This window comes from Mus musculus, chromosome 14 (assembly GCF_000001635.26).
Source record: "Mus musculus strain C57BL/6J chromosome 14, GRCm38.p6 C57BL/6J".
NCBI lineage: Eukaryota > Metazoa > Chordata > Mammalia > Rodentia > Muridae > Mus > Mus musculus.
Window position 1 is genome coordinate 8,039,470 of NC_000080.6, and position 18,528 is coordinate 8,057,997.

The 18,528-nt window shown below is 46.4% G+C and overlaps 1 protein-coding gene and 1 long non-coding RNA gene across 5 annotated transcripts in view; one reads left to right on the forward strand and one right to left on the reverse strand.

Moving 5' to 3' along the window:
* Abhd6 (abhydrolase domain containing 6) overlaps positions 1-17,304 on the forward strand; it is a 53,886-nt gene extending 36,582 nt beyond the window's left edge. For 3 of the 4 annotated variants that reach the window (NM_025341.4, NM_001331065.1, NM_001331064.1), the window contains 7 exons: positions 279-435; positions 1,650-1,763; positions 3,225-3,357; positions 5,999-6,156; positions 10,105-10,159; positions 10,339-10,439; positions 16,002-17,301. In NM_025341.4, the coding sequence (NP_079617.2) occupies positions 279-435; positions 1,650-1,763; positions 3,225-3,357; positions 5,999-6,156; positions 10,105-10,159; positions 10,339-10,439; positions 16,002-16,175 (892 nt within the window). In that variant the 3' untranslated portion in view covers positions 16,176-17,301. Of the gene's footprint in view, positions 1-278; positions 436-1,649; positions 1,764-3,224; positions 3,358-5,998; positions 6,157-10,104; positions 10,160-10,338; positions 10,440-16,001 lie in introns of all 4 variants that reach the window. The other variant, XM_006518073.3, reaches the window with a different exon arrangement.
* Gm41094 lies at positions 14,549-16,140 on the reverse strand. The gene is made up of 2 exons (XR_874211.2): positions 15,948-16,140; positions 14,549-15,192 (listed from the first exon to the last, which is right to left on the reverse strand). It is a non-coding gene; the product is annotated as a predicted gene, 41094 (long non-coding RNA).
* Positions 17,305-18,528: the final 1,224 nt, after the last annotated feature.

An 18,528-nucleotide genomic window follows, 5' to 3' on the forward strand; every position in this document is an offset into this window, starting at 1 on the left:
TAACGTATATTGCTCCTGTTGCTCTCTGCTGTCTGTGCATTGTTACACACACACACACACACACACACACACACACACACACACACACCCTGCTGATCCCCTTTTTTCCAAACACATGTGTGACATACTTCTCTTCTTAGTGCCCCTGGAGGGTAAAGGACAAGAGCTGGAATAAGCATCTGTCTCATCTCCAAGTAGGATCTCTAGAGAGGACCAGTGTCCCTCTGAAAGCCATGTCCCCTGAGCATGCACTTGTGTCTTGCCTTTCTTGACCCTAGGTACTGGCGGAGGACACTGGGCATGCAAGTTCGCTACGCACACCATGAGGACTATCAGTTCTGTTACTCCTTCCGGGGCAGGCCAGGACACAAGCCATCCATCCTTATGCTCCATGGATTCTCCGCACACAAGGACATGTGGCTCAGCGTGGTCAAGGTACACTTCAGACTCTTCTGCCTTAAAGGGAGATGGGTGGGAACACGGTTCAAGTTAAGTCTTAAAATTAACAAAGTATATTATTCAGACCCTTGTATGTGTCACAGAACTAATTTGTTAAAAAACAAAAAACAAACCTGTGTCTCTGGAATCTTCTCACTGTGTGGATATTTTTAGGCAGCGGTAAGGGTGGGAGTGAGCTAACATAGCTCACTCACCTCAGATCCGCTGTGACGCTTGAGGCTGGGTTTTTTCCAAAAGTGTTCTTTTTTTTTTTTTAATTCTACATTTCCTCTCTCCTTTTCCTGTCTATCCCCAAACCCCTCTGCCTACTGTCGTTTGTTCTTTTTTCTTTTCCTTAATCATTTAGAGAAATGATCTAGATCTAGCAGCTTTTCAGAATCCCTTCCCAAGTCACTTTTTGTGCAGTTGACTTGTGTGGCCTCTGTCTGTCCTTTGGAGAGTGACCAGCTGGTGGGGAGGCCGTGGCTGGCACTGGTCTTGAGAGCACAGCATCCTGGATTCCTACTTCAAGGGGGACAGTATCTGAGGGATACGAAGTGCTCCTAGGAAACTGCACATGTCATTGAGTCACCTGTGTTCTCACATGGCATGAGGACAGCCATCTTTCAGCCTTAATGAATCTTCTTTGTCCCTTCTTCAGTAAACATCTCTGATAACTGACATTTCTCAGATTCCTGGCTATAGTTGCTGCATCTTCTAAACAGAGCAGAAAGGAAAGTAATCACCTTAAGAGTTAGTCTCTGATGGAGAAAGAAAAAGTTAGTGGAGACCAGCCTCCTGGTGTTGGGGAAAGCACTGGAGCTGGCCTTCTGGTTCTAAGACAGCAGCCGCATGGCTGGAGGAAGTCAGACACGAGAAAGAGAGGAAGCAGTACTGAGCTATCAGCATTAAGTTTTAAGATGTTGGACCATTGAGATGGCTCGGAGGGAAAAGTGTATCCCCTCCAGTCACCCACTGAGCCTCTTTGCATCTATGCACCAGTCTGGGGCTCCTCTCTTCCCTATGAGGCTGCTGTCTAGACTGATTCATCTAAGTATCATGTAAAACACGTGGAGGCTCAGAAACAATCTTAGTAGCTGTCAGGGTCACTGGGTCCGCGGCGGCTGCCTCCCCAGAGACTCGGGCGGGCAGGCACGGTTTTTGGTAGTTTTTGTAGATCATATACTGACTGTAAGGGTCTGGGCTTTCAGTTCCTTCCGAAGAACCTGCACTTGGTCTGTGTGGACATGCCTGGGCATGAAGGCACCACCCGCTCCTCCCTGGATGACCTGTCCATAGTGGGGCAAGTTAAAAGGATACATCAGGTAAGCAGGGCCCTCCACCCGAAGTCCCACATAGTTTCCTAGCACAGGGAAAGCAGGCAAGAGTTGCACAGCGGCTCATGGCCAGTCCCTAGTATACTTTGTCTCCAAGTGATTGCAAACACAATGGGAGCCTCGGGACATCTCTGGTCATTTGAGGAGGGCCTGAACTTATTACAGATGCTTTTCCTTTAAGCCTATTGAACCTTTTGGTTTTGTATTTTGAAATAGGGCATTGTGTAGACTAAAGATTGCTTTGAACTTCTGATCCTCCTACCCCTACCTCCCAAGTGCAATGATTACAAGACTGTGTGCTAGCAGCCATGTTTTGTGTGGGGTTGGGAATCAAGCCCAGGAAACTGTACATGTTAAGCAAGCACTCTGCCCACTGAGGTCCATCCCCTGCCCATCAGCACCAGCTGCCCATTTGTCCATGAAGAAACATCATCTGCACAGTTTCCCAGGCCTCTGTCAAGCCATGCACTGTCTGCCTGTAGAGGCCTGTTTCTCTGCCTCCATGTGGTTATTGCTGGGAGACTTTGCATGTTATTGTGTTTTAGTTTCCATCTCTGGCCCTCTCCTATAGTTATCACTCATGAGCCCTTGAACCCTTTCTTAAAAGAATAGTTTGTAAGTTTCAAGTTCATATTGGTGTTTTTTCCAAATAAGGATATTTACTTGATAATTTCTGCCTCCACTGTTAAAACTATATGTACACACACACACACACACACACACACACACACACACACACACACGGGATCCCATTACAGATGGTTGTGAGCCACCATGTGGTTGCTGGGAATTAAGCTCAGGACCTCTGGAAGAACAGCCAGTGTTCTTAACCACTGAGCCATCTCTCCAGCCCTGAACTATATATTTTAATGAGAGCTTATTGTCTGGCTCTTTGCTGTATTCTCAGCAGCTAACCATAGTTACTTGCACATAACAAGTACCCAACAAATATTTTTCCAGTGAGGGACATATGTGTAGATGGCTGGATGACTAGCCAGATAGGACTTCAAATTAAGCAGGAGTCATCAAACTATGGCCCCAAGGCTGACACCTACCTTTGTAAACTAAGTCTTCTTGACGCACAGCTGTGATTGGTTGCTTATGTATTTGCCTCTGGCAGCTTTTGTGACATAGTAGCCAAGTTGAGTAATGATACAAAGACCAGCTGACCCATAGAGGGGGAAAAAAAACCATTGACGCCTTGGCCCTTCACAGGATAGTTTATGACCTATTAAGGGAAGCCTCATCATTTGATTATATTTATAAATGACCCAACAGTCACATGTGCCATATAAAGGAAAGTACATATCTGTCACAGGGCTCAACTAGGCAATGGGTCTAATAGCCAGCGTCAGACCCAGGGGAGGGTCCAACCGCATTGAGGGGGGGCGGTGTCTCTACTCTGCGGTGCGTGCTGTAATCACACCTCCTTTTCATTTCTCTTCCTAGTTTGTAGAATGCCTTAAGCTGAACAAAAAGCCCTTTCACCTTATAGGCACCTCCATGGGTGGCCACGTGGCTGGAGTATATGCCGCTTACTACCCATCTGATGTCTGCAGCCTGTCTCTCGTGTGTCCTGCTGGTGAGTTATGTGGCCAAGACAACCTTACCAGTGACTTGAATTTAAAGAAACATCTGTACAGCTTCTACTGTTAGTACTTTTAAAAAGCTATCCTCCTGGTAGATAGACTTCAGAGGCAGGCAACGCTAGATGTTAACTCTGACCAGGTAACAGTTATATTGTGAGAACCATAGCCAAATTGACTTGGCCTGTGTAGCCAGCCCTGTCCCACCGAGAGCTGGAGATGGACGGTGGACATGCGCCCACACTTAGGAACCATCCTGTACCACAGAGTGTTATGAAAACTAATCTCAGATCGAGGTTTCTACCCCGTCTTTATCACTCAGTTCCTAGATAAAAGACTTTAGTATTTATAATAAGCCTTAATTGGCACCTGAGCTGGGCAGATACCTGCCCTCTAAGCTATTACCTCTCTATCCATAACCTCAAGTTAAGCCTTGCCATGTTCTGTGAGGGCGTCTTTACTCTGATTGGCCAGCCCACGCTGCCAGTTCTTATGATCCCTTACCTCATGGTATCTTCCTCTCCTCTCTGCCTTCTCTCTCCCCTCTTGGTCTCTCCCCAGATCCCAAGCCTGGGAATCCAAACCCCACCTATCTCAATTCTGTCCATCTATAGGCTGTAGGCATCTTTATTCACCAATCAGGGATGACTTGGGGGGCAAGGTTACATAGCATCACTTGTCTACCTTCATAGCAGAAGACCAGACCTCTCCACGGAGAGCTGGAGGTGGGCAGTGGACTCACACAGTGCCAGGCAGCACCTGGAGGTGGGCAGTGGGCAGTGGGCAGTGGACTCGCGCAGTGCCAGGCAGCACCTGGTACTCATGACTGTGGTGCTCATGCCGGCTTCCTGCATCTGTTGATCCTCAAGAGCTAACATCTCTTTATAGACTTAATTTCACTTAACCCTGTGAGATGAAGGTACTATTCTACTCTCATTCAAAAGAATGAGCAAAAGCCAAAGATTTCGCTTATTTTAAGATTTTTTCATGATTTTTATCAGTATGTGTTTATTGTGCTGAGTTTATAGAAACCTTTTAATCTAAGGTGTCATGAACATTGACCATGGTTATCCTAAATCCCTATGTCCACCCCTCACCAGTCCCCTTCTTGTTCCTAAATAGTCACATGATGACAACTTTATAGAAAGTCAGTGGACTTTAGCTTCTCTGCTTATCTTTGTATGAGTATATTTTTACGTGTTCAAACACACACGCGCACACACACATCTTACAAGAGTTTGAGCTGTAACTCCAGAAATTACTACCTCAAATTGGAGTTTTTAATTTATTTTTCTCCCATAAGTCTTTAAACTTAGATTACTAGCACAAGGTAGATAAATAGTAATTTTACTCTCTCCAACTTGCATTATTTACACATAGTAAAGTAGGATTTGTTTGTTTGTTTTGACAGAGTATGTCTACTTAGTCAAAATTAGCCTTGAACTTGTTATCCTGGCTCAGCTTTCTGAGTTCCAGAAAGTTCATGAGCCACATGTTGAGAAGCGTTGTCTTATATGATGCGCTGAAACCTAGTCATCAGCTGCGCACTTATAACTCTTACTGAAGCTAAACTAAATCGACCTTTAAAACCTTTCAGCGTGGTGGTGGGATAGTTCAGTGGTTAGAGCACTACCTGCTCTTCCAGAGGTCCTGAGTTCAATACCCAGCATATAGATGGCTCATGACTATCTATAAAGAGATCTGGCGCCCTCTTCTGGCATGTAAGTGTACATACAGACAGGACGTTCCTACATTTAAAAACATATATACATAAATTGCAAAAAAAAACCAAAACCTTCAGCGAGGGGCTGGAGAGATGGCTCTGAGATTAAGAGCACTGGCTGCTCTTTGAGAGGAGCCTGGTTCAATACCCAGTATTCATGTGGCAGCTTATAACTGTCTCTAATTCCAGTTCCAGGGGACCCAACACCCTCACACAGACATGCATGCAATATATACACGAAATAAAAATTATGAAATGTGATCATTTGCAGGCCTGTTAAGGGCATTGAACTCAGACAATCCCCAGTGTGTCTTCTCTTCTCCCTTTTCTCAGCACCGGCTCTGAAATCAGTTGCTCCTTTAACCGTAAAGTTTGAGGACTGAAGGGGCAGCCCCTAGAGAAGGTGATTCCCCTTCCTGGTAAAGGTCAGCCCTGGGCTGTCTTTCCGTCATGTTTCCTTCCATCTGGTTGAGCAGTGCGTGCCTGCAGCTTCCCACTCTCCAGCTCATCCCGCTGTATGCAATGCAGGTTCTGATTCCAGAGGCTAAGCCTGGGTTTCTGTCTCTCATGTTAGTCTGTGGCCACAGTGTGTGCAGTCAGTCCCAAAATACAATGTTTTAATCCAGACTAGCTTAGAATTCATTATGTAGCCCATGCTAGCATTGAACTTGTGATTCTCCTGTCTCTGCCTCCGGAGGCATCTATGTCCCACCAAACTTAACTCTCTATGTTTCTCAAAATATGATGTTTCCTTTGAGCAGTGGTGCCAGTCCCAGTGAGAAAGGGTCATTCAGCCAGTGCTCCTGGTGACTGACTCCTGACACATTAATCTGGGTTTGTCATTGGTTGGGCGTTTGCCTGGGGCGTGGTAAGAAGGTAGGTGTGTCATTGGGCTCTTCTGTTTTGCATCTCAGGCCTGCAGTACTCAACTGACAATCCTTTTGTACAACGGCTCAAAGAGCTGGAGGAGTCAGCTGCCATTCAGAAGATTCCCTTGATCCCATCCACCCCGGAAGAGATGAGTGAGATGCTGCAGCTCTGCTCCTATGTCCGCTTCAAGGTGCCCCAGCAGGTATGGCGTCTCGGCCACTCCCTTGCCGTCCCTGCAGCACGCCCACCCAGACACACACATCCTCTTGCATCTACCATCCTGCCTGCCTCATTGTTTTCAATGTAGCTTACCTGTGATATGTCAGACACTGTGCTGAACACTGTGGTAAGTACATAGCACAGGGACTTCCCTGGGCAGAAACAGTCCAGTGCAGTAGGTAGACATTAATAGACAAAACGACAAATTGAAATGAGTTTTAGAGGTAAAATGAAGACTTATACATTGAAAAACAATTTTTTTAATAAATCCAAAAGGCTTTTCATCTATGAGAGTTATATTTGTTGATATTGAAACTCAAAAAAATTTAACATAGGGCTGGAGAGATGGCTCAGCAGTTAAGAACACTGTCTGCTCTTCCAGAGGTCCTGAGTTCAATTCCCAGCAATCACATGGTGGCTCACAACCATCAGTAATGAGATCTGGTGCCCTTTTCTGGTGTGTCTGAAGACAGCTACAGTGTACTTATATATAATAAATAAATCTTTTTAAAAATTAAAAATAGGCTGGGCGGTGGTGGTACACGCCTTTAATCCCAGCACTTGGGAGGCAGAGGCAGGCGGATTTCTGAGTTCGAGGCCAGCCTGGTCTACAGAGTGAGTTCCAGGACAGCCAGGGCTATACAGAGAAACCCTGTCTTGAAAACCAAAAAAAAAAAAAAAAAAAAAAAAAAAAATTAAAAATAAAAATAAGACAAACAACAAAGTTTTAACATAAACAGATATGATATCTCATGTTATATAGTATGCTTAAGAGAATATAGGTGAAAGGCAATGACATTGAGCATCATTGAGTATGAGTACAACATGACCTCATGGTCTCCTCAGACCTGCCCCCAGATATTGTAGGTCTCTATAGTTTATGGGAATGAATCTATGTTTTTTCTAAGCATAGTAGGGGAGCCACTGAAAGACTGTAGGGGACACAAATAGAAACAGGGCTACCTAGGATATTCTTTGGCTTAGAGATGATGGTCCAGACTGAGGTAGGAGCCCTAAAGATGAGGGCTAAGGTGTGGTTTGAGGAAGGATGGGTAAAACAGGACAACATGTGTAGAGTTCCATTTGGATGTATGAAGTTCAGATTGCATTTGAGCCCTCCAAAGGGATATGTCCAGTAGGCAACTAGACACTTAAGTGATGCAAACTGAAGTCTGGCCTGAAGGCAAAGCAGGAGCTATCCACAGAGGACACAGTTGAGGGTCATAGGTCTGAATGAGATCCTTGAAGAAGAGGTGTGGAGAGGAAAGCCGACAGCTTGGGGCCCATGGACTAGGTTATCTCCTGTGTTGGAAGCATGGAACCCTGACTGGGCGGGTGGGGTCCTCTTAGGCTGTGAGAATGGACAGTTATTCAGACTTTGAACCATGACTCAGTAAGTGCGGCCTATATCTGGGGAAGCAGCCATATCTGTTTCTGAGGTGAACTCTGTCCTCGATACCTTTTTAGTCAGAAAGTGTCATTGTCCTCTGCCCACTATGACGTGTTTGGAATGTAGCGGCCAAAGGAGACTCCATGCCTTTCCCTGTCAGGGATAAAAACCCTGAGAGGAAATACTGTTAGTTAGCTTCAGAAGCTTTTCTTTCCCGGGAGGGCAGGGCCGCCTAGCACTGAACCCATTAGGCCATCTTGTGGTTGTGGTTGTGTTTGTTCACGCATCTCCTGCTGGATGCTCTGTAAGATCAGGCCTGTCTGTCTCCAGCCTTTAGGAGTGTGCCTTCACAAAGAAGGTCCTACTTAGAAGATTGTATGGATGGTGGATCTGAGAGGAGGCCATAGTGTCAGCGATGGTGGATTGGTAGGTACAGGTTAGGTAGCTATGTGAGTTGATACATGTGTATGCTTATATGATTTAAGGCTACAGAATGGTGGGTGGGTGGATACAGGGATGGATTTATTGAACACAATATATATATATTTCAGGGAAAGAGGAATTGAGTAATTAAGCAAAGTTGGAGACAGATGGGTAGATGCATGGATCCTGGTTGGACAGAGGAAAAACTTAAATGTCTGCCTCAGAGCACAGTGCTGTTAAATAGTCATCACCCTCACCCCTGGGCTTCCCCCTTCAAAACCTCTCAGATTCCAGTCATGCATTAGAGAGCTGATCCAGTCCAAAGCAGCCATGGTCCATATGCTAGCTGTCTGCCATCGTGGGAAAATACTCAATCTCACCATGGGTTCAGGGGGTTCATCCCGTTGTCTCTTGACCCCTTCCCTGCAGGCATACCATCAGTCAATACAGCATGGCGGGAAGCATGGGATAGACCACAGATGCTCATCTCATGGTGGACAGGAAGTGGGCAGGGATGAGCCAGGGTCCCAGTGTATCACTCAGAAGTGTATCACCAATGACCTGCTTCCTCCATGTAGGCCCAGCCTCCTAAAGTCCTCCTTCCAGTGACACCCCAGACTGAAGACCAAGCATTTAGTACATGGTCTTCTGAGGACCGTAACACTCCTCTTCCCAACGTTGGTCTGTATAAGACTTCTGAGAAGGTTTGCTGAAAGGGTCTAGACATATTCCCCCATGGAGGAAAGGGGTGACGGCTACCTTTGGGATAGCTACCTGAGCTCTGCCTTGGAGTCCTGAGGCAAGGAACAAATGGCCACAAGCCACCTGTTTGGATTTGTAGCCCAGATCTTGTCGATCTGGCTCGTTTAGATTTGCTACAGCCCTCAACAAGGGACGCAAAGGCAGTGCCAAACAATCACCCGTGCTCTGTGGAATTATCAGTGTTGTCCCAGGGTTTTCTTAATAGTTTATTTCTTCTCCTCGTCCTCCTCCTCCTCTTCCTCTTCCTCTTTCAGAAGGGTCTTTTCATGTCTCACAGGCTGGCCTGGGACTCACTTGAGTTGTTGAAGATGAATTTAAACCCCTAATCCTCCTGCCTCTACCTCCAGAGTATTAGGATTTCAGGCTTGGCTGTACCTCACCAGGTTTATAAAGTTCTGAAGATGATCAAGGCGTGGCACATGCTAGGCCTGCTCTCCACCAATTGAGTTATCTCCCCAGCTCCTTATCATTGACTAATGACCTGATATTTTGTTTATTCAGATTTTTGTCTTGAACTAAACTGATAATTTCTCAAGATGCCTGGCAATTAGAGGTGTCTTTAAGATAATGTGCAGGCCTTGGCTTTGCAGCATCTCCTAAGTTCCTTCTGTCTTAGTTAGGGTTTTACTGCTGTGAACAGACACCTTGACCAAGGCAAGTCTTATAAAAAACAACATTTAATTGGGGCTGGCTTACAGGTTCAGAGGCTTACTCCATTATCATCAAGGTGGGAACATGGCAGTAACCAGGCAGGCATGGCACAGGCAGAGCTGAGAGTTCTACATCTTCATCCAAAGGCTGCTAGTGGAAGACTGACTTCCAGGCAACTAGGGTAAGGGTCTTAAGCCCACACCCACAGTGACACACCTACTCCAACCAGGTCACACCTATTCCAACAAGGCCACACCTCCAAATGGTGCCACTCCCTGGCCCAAGAATATACAAGCCATCACACTTCCTAATTTTTCTTATTATTACTGTTTAGTGTGAAAGGTGTTTTGCCTGTGTATTGGTGCACCACGTGTGTGCAGTGCCTACAGGGGCTAGACAAGCACATCAGGGCCCTGGAACTGGAGTTACAGATGGTTGTGAGCCTTCTTGTTGGTGCTGGGAATTGAACCCGGGTCCTCTGCAAGAGCTGCTAGTGCTGCTGACTATGGAGCTATCTCTCTGTAATCCCTTGATTTGCTTCTGTAAAGCCTCCCAATTATAGTCTACATTCTGGGGACTCACAGGCCCAGCCCTTGACAGTGTAGGAACGTCCTGAGCACTGCCCCCTGTGCTGCCGCAGAGCTATAAAAGGCTGGAGGAAGTGAGACTTCTCGTGTTTTCTAACTTTGGATTTTTCACCCTCAGATCCTTCAAGGTCTTGTCGATGTTCGCATTCCTCATAACAGCTTCTACCGGAAATGTAAGTAGCCCCGCTCCACTTGCGGCTTAGTGGCTGGCTGCCTCGTAATCTGTAAACCTCTGTATTTGGAATGTTTTCTGGGCCCCTCAAGAAAGGAGATGGTGGCTTGGGCTTGAAGAAGCTCTGACTACGGAGACACCCGCATACTTAGACTCACTGTGTGTTTCTTTTCTGACAAGTGTTTTTGGAAATCGTCAATGAGAAATCCAGATACTCTCTGCATGAGAATATGGACAAGATCAAGGTCCCGACACAGATCATTTGGGGGAAACAAGACCAGGTATGTCACAGGACCCTATAGAAAAAAGCCAGTGGTCATCTTTAAAGCAAGCCTCCATGGTAGCCTTCTTATGTTGGGTGCCAGCGTCTGCCACGGCTCTCTGAGCTGAGAACAGTGATGGTTGATTTTTAGCATGAAAGGGAATTTGCTGTTGAGATAAGGTTTCTTTTACCATGTAGCCCAAGCTGGCCTCGTCCATGAGCTCCTCTTGGCTGCACATCCCAAACCTGGAATTGCAGGCTACCAGTGTGCAGCACTGGGCCTCGTTCATGCTAAGCCATCACTTTACCGTAAGCCATACTTCCAACCCTAATTTATCTGTCAGGTGCAGGGACATGGACCTGCATTCTGCTACCTACGAAGGTAAAGCAGAGTGCTCTGCCTCTGTGCGATGGTTCCTGCTGAGTTCAGGAAATGGCAGCCAACTTAGCAGTACAGGCCCTGTTTAAGTCAAAATTACCAAAAGCCATTCTGTCACATGAAAATCTAATCGTGTAAATTTGTGTCCTTTACTTCCAAATCTTAGTTCCTGTTTCCTTTACTTCCTTGCAAGATATCTGGAATTCTCTTAAGCCAGAAGTTGGAAACTTCCTGTGAAGAACCAAATAGTAAATAATTGTAGCTTTGCTCTCCACATTGTAGCTAGTCTCTGTCACATTCACTCAGTTCTGCTTGTGTGTAAAGTATCATAGGTGATATGTAAAGATATGACATGGCTGTGTCATAGGGAACCATTGTTTACAAAACCAGTTAACAACAGCAGGGACCATGGCTCAGAGGCAGAGCACTCAAGTAGCATGTGTGAGTGCTTGGTTCGATTCTTAGCACCATAAATCAAAGCAGAACAAAAGGCGGCTACTGTTTACCTGCCCTACTCCAGTTCACAAGCATACATATGTACAGTTCCAGGGGATCTGACACCCCATCAGCCTCCTCAAATGCCAGCCATGTGTACAGACATGTATGCAGCCAAAACATCTATACACATAAACTTTTAAAAATAAGACAAAAGCAAAAAAAAAAAAATACAAAGCATTCTTACCTTTACCATAATTCATCAGTTTTAGCTGCTTTATTGATTGAAAAATAGTTACTTAGATTTTGTTTGTGTATGTGTGGCAGGGTGGGGTGTGGGTGTGGGTGGTAGGCTCCCTTACTCACTGAGCCATCTTAGCATCCCTGCTTTATGGTTGCTGAGCTTGTGTGTAGTGGAGCTCCCCCTGGGCTCCCTGTCCACAGCCTGGTTCCAGAGCATTCTAACCACACAGGGTCCTCCCATTCATGGCTTGTATCGATGCCCATGCACAGCCGTGCCCTCTTTCTTTAACTTTGGCCTTTCTAGAAATTGCATATAAATGGTGTCATGTAGGCTACAGTCCTTTGCAGGTGGCCTCTGTCCCTGCAGCATGCTTCTAAGATTCATCCATACACAGCATTTTGGGTTGGTTGGTTGGTTTTTGTGTTTGTCTGATTTTTGGTGGTTGTATTGTTATTTGAGACAGGGTCTCACAATGTAACTCTGCTGTCCTGGAACCTATTCTGTAGTCCAGGCTGGCCTGGAACTCACAGAGATCTACCTGCCTCTGCCTCCTGGGCCTAAAGGCATGAGCCACCACTATCTGACACATAATTTTTTTTTTTCTTTTTACCACTGAGTATTTTTTTTATGGCACAAGTGTTCCAAGTTTTATTTACTAGCAATTTAAATTTTACATTTACAACATTGATTGTAGTGTCCCAATCTATTCAGACTACACAGAGTAATTTGCTTACATTAGGGTCCCTTGAACTTCAGAGTATATTTTCTGTGAACAAGAATACCCTTTCAGGACTGGAGAGATGGCTCAGTGGTTAAGAGCACTGACTGTTCTTTCAGAGGTCCTGAGTTCAATTCCCAGCAACCACATGGTGGCTCACAACCATCTGTAATGTGGTCCAATGCACTCTTCTTGTGTGTGTCTGAAGACACCTATAGTGTACTCATATAAATAAAAATAAATAAATCTTTAAAAACAAACAAACAAAAAAAGAAAACCCACCCTTTCATGTAACCAAAGCATTCTGGGAATGGAGGAGCCAGCCCACAGTCCATGTTTGTCATTTACCTCAGGTTGTGCCTCTTCACCCTCCTACCGCCCTGAGCCAGTACCCAGCCCAGGAGCTCCTGTTGGATGGCTGTCTTTATTCTCATTTAATTGGAGGCATTCTCTGGCTGGCTTTGTCATTCATTTGACAAGGTGTTCGACACATTATTTGGTTAGTTATTTTATAAAACACTCTTTAACTTGAGTTTCTCTGAATTGTCTCTTCACTGGGGATGGTCATTTTAACAGTCTCATCAGGCTGTTTCTAATAAGCAGGTTATAGACAGATACTTTGAAACCAAGAAGTTATCCTGCTCCTCAGAAACACCCCCATCCGCACCTGATTTATTGTCGTCTGTAATGATTCTTGACCAAAAAAGTCTTTCTTCATCCTTCTGAAGGACCCTGTAGTAGCTGGGTGTTACAAAGCCCAGGCCTTTGATCCCAGCACTCAGAGGCAGAGGCAAGCAGATCTCTGAGTTTGAGGCCAGCCTAGTCTACAGAGTAAGGATAGCCAGGGATACATAGGGAAACCCTGTCTCAAAAACAAAACACAACACAGAAGCGGACAGTGCTCATTCTATCCTGCTGACCATTTAGGTCCCTTTCAGTTTTGGACAGTAAGCAGCATTCCAGTGAGCATTGTGCATGTGTATTTGTGGACCATGATGCTCCATCTAAAGGATACAGTTTTGCATGTGAAGTCACCAGATCAAAAATCATATGTGCTCAAAGTTTTGATAAGTTTTGTCATATAGGCTTGCATTTGTTTCAGAGGGCTGCAGCAACTGTGGACCACAGCCTGGGTGGGGAGGCCTCAACCAACTGAGAGCAATGTATTATCTTTCAGTTCTAGGGGCTGCAAGTTCAAGGTCAGGGCATCAACAGGGCTGGTTCCTTCTGAGAGCTGAAGGAGACTCTTCTCCATGTCCCCCTAGCTTCTGGTGCTTGCAACCATCTTTGGCATCCCCTATCTTAGTCCCTGGATTCTACCTTCATCTCCCCGCGGCAGTTTGTGCGCGTGTGTGCGTGCACGTGTGTGCGTGCAAGTGTGTATATCTTGATCCACATCCTCCTCCCCCTACCCCCTTAAGAACACCAGCCATATTGGATTAGGGCTTCTCTGCTCCATTATGACATCATCTTAACCACTACATCTATAATGCACTATTCCAAATCAGGCAATGCCGACTTCAACTTAAGAATTTATGGGGCTACCATTCAGGTCACAGCCAGCTCTCCAAAGATGCAACAAGTTCATTCCGAGAAGCACATTTGTGGCTGCTTTTGAGGAATCATGCCTACCAAAGATTTTCCATAAAGTTTGAAGCAAGAAGAGGCAGAGAGAAGTATAGAAAGCAGATGAACAGCAGTGTATACCAAAGTATGCACGGGGTCTTTTGTTCAAGAATATCTGGAGAAGCCGGGCTTGGTGGTGCACGCCTTTAATCCCAGCACTCGGGAGGCAGAGGCAGACGGATTTCTGAGTTTGAGGCCAGCCTGGTCTACAAAGTGAGTTCCAGGACAGCCAGGGCTATACAGAAAAACCCTGTCACAAAACAAAACAAAACCAACAAAACAAAACAAAAAAAGAATATCCGGAGAAAAAGATATTAAAAACAGGGTTTTTTGGTTTTTTTTTCCTGATTGTTTTCTCTTACAACAAAATGCCTGAGGCTGAGTGGTTTATAAGGACTTAGAAGTTTATAAGCTAATGGTTCAGAGGCTGGGAAGTCCATGTGCAGAGTGCCACGATGTGCTCAGCATATAGTGAGGGGCTTCCTGTGGTATAACAGGGTTGAGGACAGCAGGATGGTGACATTAATCCATTCCTGTGGTCAGAGATCTCAGTGGTTCATTAATCCATTCAGGAGGACAGAAGGATAAAGTTCCCATCCATGAACTTTTGAGGGACACATTCAAGCTCTGGCACACCCCAAGGTGAAAATCACCATTGTGGGTTGCGGTAATTTCTTACCTCAGTAAGCCTATATTAAAAAAAACAAAACAAAACACAATTATGCCTAGATTGGGCAGATATATCACCATACTAATTTATTCCCCAGCTATGAGACCCCTTGCTACTTGTGGCTTCTTCAGGCCATTGTGGGGCAAAAAAATGGTGTCCCGCGACCTCTGGGGGCTAGGGCCATTGGGCAAGGCAGACCCGATGGAATGCCTGGCAGGCGTTGGACTGTGAGAAGCCCCAGGATCCCACTCCAGGGGTGGGAAAAGGCGCAGTCTAGGGTCCCCCAAGAACCTGCCAGAGTCGGCGTCCAACTCTTGGGCACCACAGACCACTGAGCACCATGGAAGAGCCGGTTCTGGGGTCCCTGGGCAGCACGGAGGCAGCAGGCTCTCATTCTCAGACATCCCAGATGCTGCTGGAAGAGCTGAGAACAAAGTGGGGACCCTCGGGCAGACTCTGGCCGAGGTGGGGGTGGGGGCAAAGTGAAGGCAGAGGAGTCCTGCTAGCCCAGGCGGCTTGCTCTGCGGGTGGCCAAGATGGAGCGCAGGAAGGCTTCTCAGCGGGAGGTTAGACACGCAGCTTGTTAGAGGGAAACCTGCTCCAAGATCCAGCACGGTGGATCCTGATGAGAAGAGGCAGTCCGAGGTCAGCCTGGTCTACAAAGTGAGTTTCAGGACAGCCAGGGTTATGCAGAGAAACCCTGTCTCGAAAAACCAAAAAAAAAAAAAAAAAGGCAGTCCATGGTTTTAAGGCATTAATTGTAGAAAGGGAGAATGTAGAGAAGAGAGCGGCCATGGCCATGAGGAGGGAGGGGAGAAGGGAGTGGCAAAGAGGGAGAACAAGAGGGTAAGAGAACAAGGATGTTGCTAGGTAATTGTGGGAAGGAGCATACCTAGCTGTTGCCAGGTAACTGTGGGGGTGGAGTCCAGACAATACCAGGAACAATACCAGGAGCTTGGGGCATTGCTGATAGCCTCACACCTCTCTGCAGGGGGCTGTGGGAGGCTTTAGCTGCCTTGGGAGCCAGAGGCCCAGGAGGCCTGGAACTCCTACAGTCCTATGAAGGCGGAAGTCACCGCCCACCAGGGCTCCAGGGTTCCAGGCCTGTGCTCGACCGGGAACCAGGCTGTCTGTGCACAGTTCACCGGGCAACAGGCCCCGTGGTTCTCCATCTTCCTTCCACCTCCTCTTCCTCCATCTCTCGCTCAAGACCTCCAGTCCCACCTTTCCCTTCCATTGCCCAATCATTAGCTCTAGCCTTTTTTTGGCCAGGGAGAATGGGGAGAAAGTTCGGTGAGATCTCCTAATCTACATTTGCGGGGGGGGGGGGGGGGGGGGCAAGCCCCTCTTGAGGAAGCAGAATGAACATCAGAATACAAACAGCCCCAGGGTGACCCACAACAATTGTGAGTCCTATGTGGGCAGAGCAGAAGCAGGAAGTCACACTGTACTTACAGAGATTAGAAATGCATGAAAAATATATGTTTCTTTCTTTCTCGTCCTCTGCAGGTGCTTGATGTGTCCGGGGCAGACATATTAGCCAAGTCAATCTCTAACTCCCAGGTAGAGGTTCTGGAAAACTGTGGCCATTCGGTAGTGATGGAGAGACCGAGGAAGACAGCCAAGCTCATTGTCGACTTTTTAGCTTCTGTGCATAACACAGACAACAAGAAGCTGAACTGAGGCTGTTGCCACAGCTTGCATTGTGCACACAGCATCTGCTCCCATCCCCAAAACCTGACACAGTAACCACTCTCAGGGATCCTGCCCCAAATGCTGTCTGAGCACCAACAGCCCTGAGGAAGCCAGTTGCCTATCCCAGTATCCTTGGTTCCACAGAGCATCAGGGGCCACAAGAAACTCTCCAGGATCCTTTTTTTCAAAATAGAAACCTAAATGGAACAAACAAACAAAAAAAAAACAAATAAAAAAATCTAGCCATGAAGCCTACCAGAAGTCTTCAAGTTCATGTCACTGAGAAGCCAGTGCTAGGCAGCCACCCTGGACCACGAGCACCACGGACACTTTCTTTAAGACATTCCTCATACATTAAACATCATCTATTTCCGTTGTTGTTGTTGCTTCCGATGTATCCTCTGCATGGTCAGTGGCTTCTTCTACAGGAGCTTTAGTCATTTACTGAAAACTCTTGTTTAGAGCTAAGTCAAGTTTTACATATAGGCCACGTGTGAATGCAGCTGCCCGTTAACCCAAGACCAGGGAAGAGACAGCGAACTGTGGAAGAGGTTTCTGCCTCGAGGCCTGATACACAGGAGGCTGAGGCAGAAGGATCCAAGGTCAAGGCCTGCCAGACAGGTACAGAGTGAGTTCAAGGCCAGCCTGAGCTACTGACTGAGAAGAGAAAATGTTTCTACCTTTTTTGATGTAGAAATGTACATGGGGGGTGGGGTGGGGCATTGCTCCACCTCGGTCAGCCCTAAGAATTGACCAAGAGGGAGAACATACAGACTGATGAGTTTGGGCACCCACAGATCAGATGCATCTGACCAACCACAGAAGAACACCTGACTGGGAAGGTGCTCTAGGAATGATTTACAACTTTAGAAATAGGACTAATAAAGCAATAATGTGCTAGACTTCTGTCTAATCAGACTGGAGGGTCACACCAAGCAGCTCATGGGCATCTTTTCTATTCTGCTGTTCTACTGAAAACCCTTGGAAGTAAAATACCGGTTTGTTAATGAATTCTGTGAATTCAGTGAACAATAGTGTGATTGAAAAAAAATAGTCCAAACAGCTGTAAAAGAGACCACAATAATGTGAAATAAATTTACTAAGTCTAGGCTGGCAACACCCAGGTACTTTTTATTTCTTAGCTCCCAATGGGCTGTAATATTAGTAGATTTCTGTTCACTGAAAAATGTGCGTATCTGCAGGGACATAAGAGGAGGCCAGAGGTTGAGGGTTGGCATCATATGTCTTTCTCAGTCACCCCCCTCCTTATTTTTAAGACAGGATCTCTCAGTGAACCTGGAGCTAGTAAAGCCCTTGTATCCTCTTAACACCCAGCACTGCGGTTGCAGGCGCATGCTGCTGTACTCAGTTTTTTACACGGGGGCTGGGGATCCAAACGTGGGTTCTCATACTAGCACAGCAAGCCCTTTCCTGAGCCCTTTCCTCGGGCCATAAAGTGTGTTTTTTTTATTGCACATTTACTGTGATTATGTTTCGGTGTCTGGTTTTCCGTAGGGTAGAATAAGGTGGGTGCAGGGGCTAGTGGAGCTGCAGTTACAGGAGGAGTAGTATGCTGCCTGACATGGGTACTGGGATCTGAACTTGGATCCTCTGCAAGAGTGATGTGTGCTGGTAAATGCTGAGCTATTTACTCCATCATCCTAAGTGTCTGGTTTTTAAAACTATTTGTTACACATACAGTTTTTTTTTTTCAGACATTTACGTCTGAGTGAGGGCGTTAGATCCCTTAGAACTGGAGTTATAGACATTTGTGATCTGCCATGTGAGTGCTGGGAATTGAACCTGGATCCTCTGGAAGAGCAGCCAGTGTTTTAAACTACTGAGCCATCTCTCCAGCCCCCTACACGTGTTTTTAGAGTACTGATATTATCTCTCAAAAGCAGAAGTCAGGATCGTAGGATCAGAGGTGAGGAGGATACATCTGTCCCAACACTGGAAGTAACTGGCACCAGCGGGACCCAGGCACGCAGGGACTCCGCCAAACCAGTGGCACAGGTTCCTTCTGGTCTGTCTGGGCCGATGCCCTGAGCAGGCCTTGGGCACAAACTCCTGTCCGCAGCCAGCTCCACAACACCCAGAGGAAGATCTACTCCCAGGCACTCTAACACACCCAGGATTACAAGGACAGCTTGACTCTGAGGAGTTCTGACACAACCAGGATCACAGGAAGAACAGGCTCCAGTCAGATATAGCCAGGGCAGGTAGCACTAGTGATAACCAGATGTCTGGAGGCAAGCATAAGAACATAAGCAACAGAAACCAAGGTTACTTGGCATCATCAGAACCCAATTCTTCCACTATAGCAAGTCCTGGATACACC